The 12,548-nt window shown below is 32.7% G+C and overlaps 1 protein-coding gene across 3 annotated transcripts in view; it reads left to right on the forward strand.

The window, feature by feature from the left end:
* The window catches only part of KCNT2 (potassium sodium-activated channel subfamily T member 2), a 388,988-nt gene that overhangs the window by 116,249 nt on the left and 260,191 nt on the right, over window positions 1-12,548 (forward strand). For all 3 annotated transcript variants that reach the window (XM_063114556.1, XM_063114557.1, XM_063114558.1), the window contains exons 6-8: window positions 5,072-5,146; window positions 6,332-6,415; window positions 10,105-10,199. In XM_063114556.1, coding sequence (XP_062970626.1) covers window positions 5,072-5,146; window positions 6,332-6,415; window positions 10,105-10,199 — 254 coding nt within the window. The remainder of the gene's footprint in view (window positions 1-5,071; window positions 5,147-6,331; window positions 6,416-10,104; window positions 10,200-12,548) is intronic.

Here is a 12,548-nt window from a genome sequence, read left to right on the forward strand (position 1 = left end):
TCTCTCTCTTGCTTGCTTTTTCTCCCTCTTGATTCCTCTTGTCATGTGATCTGCTTGTACCTGCCGGCTGCCTGCCACTTTCCACCATGAGTAGAAGCAGCCTGAGGCCCGTGCCAGATGCAGCAGCCCCAGAATTGTAAGCCAGATAAACCTCTGTTCTTTATAAATTACCCAGTCTCAGGTAATTCTATTATAGCAACACAAAACGGACTAACACATCCTCTGACACCTTCAATAGAGTGTTGGGTAATCTTTTGAAATGAATAAATAAAGTATTTGGTAACTCTATACGGCCTATAAATAATGCAAATTTGGATAGCAGAATCTAAATTGTACTCCTCTCCTCAAATTAAATTTTTAGAAAAAATAAGACCGGCATGCAGAAATGGATATTGCATTGCATCAGCAATTGTATCCATTCCTAATATTGCAGTTCTGAAATATCAATATTAATCGCAAACCAACAAATGGTGTTCTTATATTTGTTTACATATGTTTATATGCATAGAACATATAAACCAGGGTACTTCAAAAACTTTGTGGAAAATAGAATTAAAAGATAATGCAAATCTTCTCATGAACTTTTTGCAGTATCCTCATATATTCAATATTTATAAATAAATTTAGTTCAATATTATGCAAACTTTGTAATTCTTGAAATTAGACATTATAAAATAAGCACGACTTAATCTTTAACAATTAAAATAGTTTACATTTAATTAAAACAGTCTCATGTAGACTGCAGTTTTTAAAACCAAAGATTGATGAGTTAAACAAATTAGCAGAACCTCTTAAAGTACATGTTGAGGGTAGCAGATAAATTAAAATTTCAGACATCAACTTATTTTGTCTCCTCTCATACACAGGTACAGGTTTGTGCTTCAATCATCATCATTCCATTCATGTTTACAGATGGTTGGTGAAACAACCATGGCAATTGCCCAGCACTAAAGTTCTTACTCCTCTGTCATCGTGAACACCCTCTAATTCTGTATCAACTCCTTTCACTATAGAATTCTATTTATACACACACATTCATTAAATTAAAAGGAAAGAAAAACAAACCCCAGCACAATTTCCTAACCTCTGCCAACAAAATTCATCATACCTAGATGCCTTTTGTAAAATCTGTAATTGTTTTTCCTATAATCGCTTTACAAATAGAAACAATTTTGAAAATTTTACACCATGATGGCTTATTTCTGGAAAAGAACAAAGGATTTAGTCTAGGACTCCTGGATGCTGCTAGATATTGTTGATTCTGCTTACCATGCCTTAGAAATGTTAAATCAAATATTGTTGTGTTTTTGTTTAGAAATATAAAATAAGGGCCGAGCCCGTGGTGCACTCAGGCGAGTGCGGCGCTGGGAGTGTGGCTCCGCTCCCGGGGGTTTAGATCCTATATAGGAATGGCCGGTGCACTCACTGGCTGAGTGCCCGTCACGAAAAAGACAAAAAAAAAAAAAAAAAGAAATATAAAATAAGACTGCTATTAGTGGTTACCACAGTATTTTAAATTCATTAAAAAAGACAAATTATCAGCCCTTTTAATTAAACATTTTAATTATGGGGGGGGTTTGCATAGAACATTTTTTTTTTTATTGGTTATGAATATTTGTGAGATATAAAGTCGATTGTCACCACTCGTGCGTAAGATATGATGGACCAATCCATACTGGCAACATGCCCATTACTACAAATTGTAATTAAACCCCGTGTCCCCCATCCAGTTATCCCTGACCTCCCTCCCAACCCCCAATTATATAATTTTTAAAGTGCATTTTAGAGTTACATAGATAATAGCTCCAAATCTCCACTTTCTTCGGTGATAAAAATAAAAGCCTCATACATTTTAGAAAATCACATATTTTCCTGCATTTTGATTGATTTTAAGAAATGATATGTTTTTACCAAATGTAAAATGGTTGGATTAAGATTTATTAATATTTTGTTGAATTCTTTCAATAAGAAGACGAACATAGAGAGTTCTACACACTTAGAATAAATGAAGCTACTCCAGAAACTATTTTTTTTTTCTTTTCAAGAAATTACTTTTAAAAGGAAACTGATGCTTTTTATCTCCTTCATGAAAAAAGATTAAGTGAAAGGAGTATTTGGTATAATTTTGAAAGGCATTGTGTCTGCCTTTTGGATTTTATTTTATAATTCTCTACACAGTGACATTCTATGGATGCATGCTCTCTTTTTTCATGATAATTGCATTTATCCTGTGGATTTTTATTGTGTAGGCCTATTGGGACTTCCTAATAGCCAATAAAACTTATGTATCCTTTCTATGTTTATTTTTTATTTGCTATTTTTAAGAGAGATAATTTATGAATGTATCTTTTAGTTCATAAAACAACCTGAGATCTTGGAATTAAATCTAATGAATATAACTGAAAAGACATGCTTTTATTTTTAGCAATAAGTACATTGTCCCACTATATAATTTTAGATCATGAAAATTAGTCCTCAGTGGGAAGTTCATTCACTTGCCACAGAACACTCACACACACACACACCCATTTCAGAATGCCAAGCACTGTGCTGGGAAGAAAGCATACAATCTTGAATTACACTGCTTCTGACCCTAACCTCATGGAGTTTAAAATGTAGTGTTGTAATATATTAAACATATAAATGCAAACTTAAGAAAAAAGGCAAGAAATTGAATAGTGTGGGGTATGAAAGAAATTGATGGAGAATCAAAAAAGCCTAATGTGGGGGTCAGATCTTGCCTAGGGTGTGTGATGAGAGAGTGTAGGAAGTTTCAAAAAACTCAAAAGATTCTGAGTTGAGAACTGAAAGACATGTATGAGTTAACTAAGCAAAGTGAAGTTGGAAAGAAAGGTGAAGATTTTCCAAGCATCTTAAAGAGTTATATGCAAAGGCATATTCTATGGACTAAAATGTCTGTAGAAGGAATAACTTTTAAAATAAGGGTAGAGAGGTCAGCAAGAGCCAAATGAATCAGTGCCTTGTAGGTGTAATAGGATTTCGTCTTTGTTGTGAATGTATCCGAATAGTTCAAGAGTTTCAAAGCGAGTGGGCATGGGATGGGATGAGGTTGCAGGGTATTTGTAATAGTGCAGTGAGTGAACTGGAGTGAACCAAGAATGAAGGGACAGAGGCTGATTAGAAGGCTTGAACATGTCAAAGAGTGGGAATTGAGCTAGAATAAGAACTAGAAAATCTCAAGATCTGTTTACGAATCAGTAGGTTTTGTTGATAAATTACGCGTACGCAGCATGTGATAGGAAAATGTAACGATTTCCTCTAAGACTTTTAGTTTGTGTTACTGGGAGACCAGTCAGGGCACAAATTGTAAATTTTGCTTTTAGGCATATTACACGTAAAGTGCTTTTGAGGCATTGATGTGAAGCAGTGGATTAGGCAGTTGATCTGAGTCAACATCTCAGAGATAAAATATTGATTTGGCAATGGATACAATTGGAGGTCATCAGCTTATGGTTGAGGATAAATTGATTATAAGGTAAAGACAGATGAAATTCCTTAAGGTGAGTAAACAGACAAGAACTCTTGAAATCCTTTCCTCCAGAAAATTTCTGTTGAACTCTGTGGTTACAAGCTTAATAATTCATGTATAACTACATTCACGTAGGCTTTAAACAATAGACTTCTTTCAAATATTTCTATTTGGATCCAATGGAAAGAAACACAAATCCTTAAGTTCAAAAAATAAAGCAAGTATATCAAAGAAGGGGAAGGGTATGTGTAAGATATTTGGGAGTTTTATTTATTCATTTACATACACGTGAGCCCCACCAGGCATATAAAGAAATACATTCAGTAAAATGTTACAGACACTTGCCAAGGAGATCAGTGGTGAAGGCATGGGAGTGGGGCGTTCTCAACAGATGGAGAAATATGAGCAAAGTTATAGAAATATGAAATAGCCTAGCTTGTCCAGAGAAATGTGTAAAATTCAGTGTAGATGAATCTGTGGTGGAATTCAAGATGGAGTCAGGTGTTGCTTTGTGTTGCTTCGCCCCCCATGGATTTGTCACCCCACTTCCCCTAGGTGACAGAGATGAAAGGATTACTCAAAGCCCATCTCTTCTGAGCAGTGAGAAGCCCCGAAGTGGTTAATCTCCCTTTGGGACACTCAAGCAAGAGCCACCCCTTCCTTGGGAAATTAACGCAGAATTGGGGTTCTCTTCCTGCATTTATTTTCCAGACCAGAAAGTTACAGAAAGAGACATAGATGTGGTTATAGGTTAACAGTATTGGCTGGTAACTTTCAGTGAAACAAGCCAGATGACATTCCAGTAAGGCAATTAAGTGGTCCTATCAACAACAGTTTGATCTTAGCAAACATTCCTTCCTATAGCAATTTCTCAGTATCTTTACATAACAATCTACTAACTAGTCTGCCTTTGAGCCAGAAACCTGCTGTGCCACAATCCTTATCTTGCAACAGAGACTTATACCCTGAGGGAAATTTCTAGTCCTCCGCAAGGTCAATATTTGAAACTGCAAGGCTTTGGAGAACCAGGCCCTGTGAAGTACATATGCTTTATAGTATATTCCACAGATAGGAATATCAAAACTACAAGCCAAAGTAGCCAGCGTTTAAATTGTGACAGTTCATATAATATAATGATGGGCTTGAATTTTATTATGTTGGCAATAAGAATTTGGCATTTTAGAAAGAATCGCCTGGCTTTAGTATGTAAGATAAATCAGAAACAAACCCAACGTAGTTGGATACCAGTTATAAAACTTTTTTAATGGTTCAAGCAAAACTTATAAGAAGAAAATTAAGGTGTTATAAATGGAAATGACATGTAATTGAAATGTTATGTGAAATATTCATGGATTACTATGAATATTTGTTTTACTTCTTAAGCTTGCTACAAAATTAGGAGAGCACAATTACACTTAGAAAAATAATCTCTAAAAGTAATTGCTACATCTCTATGTAATGGTTCAGTATCCTGCTAGTGTAAGCACTCTTATTGCTAGAGAAATTCTGAGTGCTGTCTTTTCCCTCTTTAATAGGATTCAGTATAATTGATTTTTATTTTATTCATTTTTTTCTTGGAAGGGAAACATCTGGGAACAGATTTTACGAATACCCTTCATCTTGGAAATAATTAATGCGGTTCCCTTCATTGTCTCAGTAAGTCCTAAAAGAATCTTACAAAAAATAAATTTGTCATTAGATATAAGTAAATTCTTTAAATCTGCATACTGTTAAATAATATAGTAAGAAAGATAAATGGATTTATACTTTGGACAGAATCATGGTAAGATTATTTGGATAACTGGATTGTGTAATTAAATGAAAATTAATGAGATTTAGTGCAATAGCAAAATGAAATGTTTTTTAGAAATATATGCTCTGGAGGTGCCATTTGAACAATGTCATTATTGTCCCCAAATTCTACAAATTATTTGCTCTGTTTCTTGTTTATACTGCTGATTTTTTTAAAGAACGGAAACCATTGGAACTAAGTATTTATAAAAAATTTTCATACTGAGAACATATTTATCTCTAGTTTAACGAAGATTTACTAAGTCCAATTTTCTCTTTAGTAAGAGGGTTGCCAAGAGCCAGACAACCAGCAATTTGCTTCTTTACCAAAGTACTGTGCAATATTATTTCCGTGATAATCCTGTTCAACCGCATTCCCATAAATATGTAACCTAGCACTTTCCCATTTGCAAATGAGGTTTTAATCTCAATTGGATACCGTTTAATACTGTCTGTTGGGATCATACATTCTAACACTTTATTTGAATTTTATTTGGGAATTTTTGAAAATAAGTAGATATTATCTGAGGCTGTTGCCCACTTCTGACAATTATTTCAATTTGAGTGATTTATGTAGAGGAGTAACTGGTACTAGATTAAATGACAGGCTAACTAAATATAATTCCACTTGGAAATAGTTCCCCAGTGTCACTTGAAATGCTTGAATATGTGATAATGTTATAAAAAGAGAGAGCCCTCTCTTCTCATTTGTACTTATCACCTCAATTTATAGAAAAGAGAAAGTGAATGGCTATTATAAACTGTGGCACTAAAAGACTTAATGATATAATTAGCATAGTTATATCTGACATTTGGTGAGAGCTTATTATTTTCTTTCCACTTCTATAATAATTTCTCTAAGAAAGCCTTAGACAATGAATGAATGATCATATCTGTTCCTTGCATTTCATTAATAATAATTTTAAAGTATTTGTCATATGTTTTAAATCATTATATTGTAATAAATTTTTTTGTTTTATATTTCTTTTCAATCTGCTGGATATGATTTCTTGCTTTGAAATAAAAGTTTAGTTTGGGTTTGTTTTTCAGATATTCTGGCCTTCCTTAAGGAATCTATTTGTCCCAGTCTTTCTAAATTGTTGGCTTGCCAAACATGCCTTGGAAAATATGATTGTAAGTATACAAGTGAAGTGTAAATACAAAAATATTTTTAAACCATCCATTATTTCTTTCTTACTTTCCAAGTTTATATTATATAGAGAAGAAAGATGATTGGGGTCTAGTCATATACTTTCTCATTCTGTATTATTCTCCCATGAAATATAAACTCATACTATTGGAATTTATTGAGTTATAATTAAATTTCCAAATGTTTTATTTTAAAACTTTTAAAAATTTAGTCTGAATTTAATTTAAATTGAATTTAGTATCTTAGTAAATAGTTTTATTTATTTATTTTTTATATAGAAAATGGTTTATTATAAGGAGTTAGTTCAAGCAATTATAGAGGCTGACAATTCCTGAAATCTGTAGTCAGAAAGCTGGAAACTCAAGACAGCTGATAATGTAAGTTCAAGTCTGAGTCTAAAGGCATGAGAACCAGAATTGCTGATGGTATAGTTCCAGTCCAACGGCAGGAACCTCAAGAACCATAAAGAGCGGACATTTCTGTTCAGAGTCAAAGGCAGTGAAAAGCTGATGTCTTAGCTCAAAGGCAGTCAGGCAGGAGGGAAGGTGAAGGGAAGGTCAGTCAGCCTTTTTGTTTGATTCAAGCTTCAGCTAATTTGATGAGGCCCACCCATATCAGAGAGGGCAATCTTCTTTACTCTCCTATTCATTTTTTTTTAGAACTTTGTTTCTTTTTATTAGCTCCCACATATAAGTGAGGACATGGAGTATTTCTCTTTCTTTGCCTTATTATTTCACTTAACATAGTTTTCTCCAAGTTCATCCATGTTGCTGTGAGTGGCAGAATTTCCTTCTTTTTTATGGCAGACAAGTATTCTATTGCATATGTATACCACGTTTTTCTTGTCCAGTCGTCTGATGATGGGCATTTAGTTAGGTTCCAATGGTTGGCTATTGTAAATAGAGCTTCAGTAAACATGGGAGTAAATCGTTTTATTTAAATGTTTGTAAAAATGAAGTTTTTTGGTAAAACACTGTTAAATAATTAATGTGATTCATAATACAAATTTGCAGGTTAATCAATGTTAAGTGACCAGTGTGCTGTATCCTAATCTGAATGAAACTTGTAAAATGCCCATATTGCCAATTTCCTATTACTTTTAAAGAAAAATGGTTAAGATTGTCTCAGTGTCAGCAAACCAAAACCTAACCACTATTCAAACTGGTTTAACTAGTTAGCTAATCCTCTGAATACAAATACCTTCCCTTTCCAAGGCAATCTGTTGATGTATAATGGAACCCCTGGCTTTAAGGATTCAGGGAGGTGATTTAGTCAAACTGCTCTTAATTGTAGGTAGTCTCAGATTCCATGAAAATCTCTCAGGTTTTGTAAGGCCCTGAGTGGGAGTTGGAAGCCTCTCATTTGATGGTAGCCTTTTAGGTTTGGTTGAGTTGGGTTGTGGGTTGGGGTGTGAGTAGGATGTTTGGAGGGAGAAAGGGCAGTCACAGTTGTGGTTTGCCCAAAGCTGATTCTGTTTGGTAGGAATAAATTATAACTATGACAAAAATGTATTTACTATAGACTTCAATACTTATAAGTGAGCTGTAAGGCATTTACTATTTAGTCATTTATTCTAAACATGTTAATGCAGGTCAACTATATGCCAAACACTCTGATAGGCAAAATGATTTAACTTGCACAAAAGAAAGTAAAAGCACCTACGTTACAAGGTTGCAGTGAGATTCAAATGAAATTATATATACATACATATATACACACACATACACATACATACATATAGATAGTGTATGTGTGCAGTTTTCTATCTGGCATAAACATAGTAAGAGCTCAATCTTACTAATTTTACTGCATTGCAAATTATACGTGTTTGGAAGCAAACTTGTTTGTTTAAATGGCTTTTAAACAGACATTATGACAAAAGTTTTGGCCAAAAGTTGTATTTGGATAACATTTGAGTATTCACAACCGGATGCTTGTTTCCAAACATTTACATGAAGTAACCACTGAAATCTCATGAAAGTACATGGCCAAAGAGTAGGAGAGGTTGGCCTGTGGAATGGTTTACAGAAACACTGGGTTGTCCTGATTGCTCCAAAGAAGTAATGTTTGACTAAGCATAGATTGCCTAAATTGCTAATGAAGAAAATATACCAGGAAAAAATAAACCTTTTGTTAATTACTGTACTGTGCTATTAGGTCTTGGAAAAGACCTAACCAAGACTGGAACTATTAGTCAGTCACTGACAGTAAAAGAACTGTTTTGCAGTATTAACCTATAACTCATTTTCCATTTTATTTTTATATTTTGCTTCTCCTCCTCTTGCTGGCTGCTAAATTCTTATTTGCTTTTCTGCTTATTAACACCTCTGCCATAAGAAACTAAGGGAAGAGAAGTGAAATTCTAATCAGTCAACTTAGTTATTTGATTTCATAGTAGTTCTGGTTAAATGTGTGGGAGAGGAAGATAAAATAATGGCTCATTGAGATTTTTTTTTTTTAATTATTGAGATTATTTATTTCATGCTATACTGATTTTAAGACCATTAAAATTTATTATAAAAAATTTTTGGTGAATAGAAAGCTATAAAGTAAAAAATTATGGAAATCCGTAAATGTACCAAATAGACCAGACACTAGTAATTATTTATATCTTTCTAATATTTTTCTATGCAAAACCACACACACATATCATACATGAAATTATGTTTCACATTCCGTTTTATAATTTGAATTTTTTGTCATTTTCTGGTATGTAGTGGACAAGTTCCTATGTTATTAAATATTCTTCTCTAAATAATTTGTAATAGATGTGTCTAAATCTATTATATAGATATTGATCAATTTATTTAACCATTTTTGTATTGCATGTTTTATATTAATAATGAGCGTTCATCATTTTACATAATAAATACTATAATTTTATAATAAAGATGAACACAGAAATATTGGTGCTCATCTCTGAATTTTCATGTTGGTTAAGTTTTAGAAACTATGTTATTGAGTAAATACTTATTGAATGAATAGATGCATGATATAGAAAGGACAACTTCTTAGTTTGGACCTGTATTACCAAATCGCCTTCCAGAAATTTATAACAAATTACATGAGCATTATTCATATGTGAGTACTCATTTTTTTCATCTTAAAAAAATACTGAATATTATTATCTTTTTACTGTCAATTGTAAAGGTAAAAAGTATATCTTGAATTCACATTTCTTTTAATATGAAATTAAACTTTGAAAAAAATTTGTTTGGTGCTAATTAATTTTTTTTTTTTTTTTGATAAATTGCCTAGCCTAATTTATATTATTATTCCTGATAATGAGCTTTGATTATAGTTTCACCCAGCTATTACTTCCCCCTTAATTGAACATATTATTTTCTAGTTTTTCTGAAATTAGAAATTTTCCAGGAAAGATCATGCTTACCATGGAGAGTTTTTGGGGAATGTGAGCAACGTGTGTGCAGGTATCTGTAAGGCAAGTAAACTGAAATTTAGTGCTTTAGTGGTCTTCCTATAGTATTATCTTTGTAATATGAACGCTTTAGTAAGTTATAGTTAGATCTAGGCATAAATGAAAATATGCTGCTATCTCCATTTAAAGTATATGTAATGGGAATGCACAGGAAAGTTGAAATTTAATGTATAGTAATAAATGTATTAGTATTTGTCTAAATTTACAATATGCTCTTTTTCTGTATTGTTTTAGAACGATCTACACAGAGCCATTCAGCGTACACAGTCTGCAATGTTTAATCAAGTTTTGATTTTAATATCTACATTACTATGCCTTATCTTCACCTGGTAAGACTGTACATGTCAACATTATTATTAGATTTTGTTTAGTTGCAGTTTCTAAAGAAAACCATATTATAAACCATTTTCATTAACAGTTGGTAAAAAATAAATAAATATTCACCAAAAAATGTAACAGATCACCTACAGAAGTAAATGGAAAATCATTCCTTTGGCCTTACAAAACTAGAAAATGCATATATCGTTTGGTATTAGTATTTACTACAACTCTGACGTTTTCCCAAATGTCGTAAACAGCCAAATCACAGGAAGTTGTACTGCATGCCATAGTTGCCAAACAAGAATTTTTTCTTCAAACCACTAACATACAGGTGCCCTCATGCTCCCACATTTTCAAAGCAGAAACACAGTTGAGAATCTGTCATTGCCCATTAGTGCCTCTGCCTCTGCCTCATCTTATCTACATGACATGTTATGTGCGATCAGGCAGAAAGCAAGGGCAGATCTCCTGACAGCGGAGAAGGCCTGGCACTTTGCTTTATTAAAAACAGCAACAACAACAACAACAACAACAACAGTTATTTCTTCTTTCAGAAGGTCACAATGTGATAATTATAGAGCAATCCAAGGTAAAATGGTGCACAGCACAAATGGATTTGTGCAGATCCTTAATGAAGAAAACAAGTGTGGTAATCAGAAAACAAGGCAGTATAATAAGTCTGTTTTTGCAGGAGTCTTAGTATGTGTAATTGTCGTGTGACCAGGATTCGGCGCTATTGAGAAAGAAAAAAAGCTTATTAGAAAGTATAAAAAAGGAAGAGGGAACACACACAATAGTACAACTGAGCTAGATATATAAATATAGCTAGAGACATATGTATACAAATATAGATATACAAGTATGACAACTACTTTCCATCAGTAGTATGTGTCCATTATCTCTGTGAAATGGATTTCCAATGTTTTATTGAATACCTTTATATTTAAAAAAAAACCCATATTTTAAGATATTTTAATGCTTTTAAATATAAAATGTCTCTGTAAAGTTTACACAGTGCCATCTTGTGTTTTAGACTTTTTATCTCTCACAAATCATCTTTATGATTCATGTAGTAAATATCCAACTGCATAAATATGAAATATTGACAGTAATGACTTCTCTTAAATTCACTACAAATTCTTAATTTGGTATATTTGGGTAATTTAGTAGTTTTCTCATCTTACTCAAGGAAAAGTACTTAAAATTAAAAATTTTATGCATATATGGTATGCATAAAAAAGTACAAAAAGTGAAATTAATGATTTCTAACAATAATGTGGGAGTTTGTTAAAGTAAATTTAATAAAGAGGTAATTGAAATGTTATGACAAAAGAAGGACAGATTATTTTTACATGATGACATTTATCTGTGCTTTTGTTCTGGAGGCATCTTCATCCCAACAAATCTTCATATATAGTGGGCTTTCTATTGGCTTTTACTTTCTGCCTAGTACTTCTATTTTTGGCATACTTTTTATTTTCAAAGGAAGCAGCTAGGCAAATTTTGCCACTTATGCCAAAGGACACAACAGTGCGAGATAAAGGGTCTTCATTACTTATATGCAACTTCCATTATGTAGTTTATTCATCACTGAAATCATTTTTATTTCACTGTTTGTTTTATTTGTTATAATAGTTGCTGTATTTGTTGATGTTGTGTGTATTTCAGTTTCAGACAATTGGGTGGTGGTTTTGACAAATGTTATCTCATATTGTAGCTGTAACCAATATGTGGATATGTCTCTTAATGTGCCATAATTATGTAGAGTTAATTTGAGCGACATAAAATGTTATCGTTTTTAATCACATGTTTATTAATATGCTCTTAAATTATAACTTCTAGAATGGAAGTCAAACTGAGGTTTGATTTCTTTGTGTATTCTTCTTAAGCATTACTAGCAAAGTGTCTTCGTAAATCATGACTATCACCATAAAACAGAGTAAGTCTTACTTGAATTCACTATCCAAAGTGCAATATATACCAAGAAATATATAAACAGTGTTATGTTAGTCATATCATACAGACTGTTTTAATAAAGAGTTACATCACATACAATATAAAATACAAATATACACAAAAATATAGCAACTTAAACAAATAGAAATATCTGAGTAGGGTATCTAAGAATGGTACTTGATACTGTTGGGGACTAAGTTTTCTTATATTTTGTTTTCTATCATTCTCAAAACATGTTTTCTATCTTATGGTTCAAGATGGCTATTCTATTCTTGCTCTTACATCCTAACTCCATCCTTACAAAGGAAGATACAGCACAGAATGTGCATGCATAATTTAGGCTAGAATTTTTTTTGTGTACCCATACATGGTTGAAAGGGGGCCTGAAAAAATGTAGGCTG

The sequence above is a fragment of the Cynocephalus volans genome, chromosome 11 (assembly GCF_027409185.1).
Source record: "Cynocephalus volans isolate mCynVol1 chromosome 11, mCynVol1.pri, whole genome shotgun sequence".
Taxonomy (NCBI): Eukaryota; Metazoa; Chordata; class Mammalia; order Dermoptera; family Cynocephalidae; genus Cynocephalus; species Cynocephalus volans.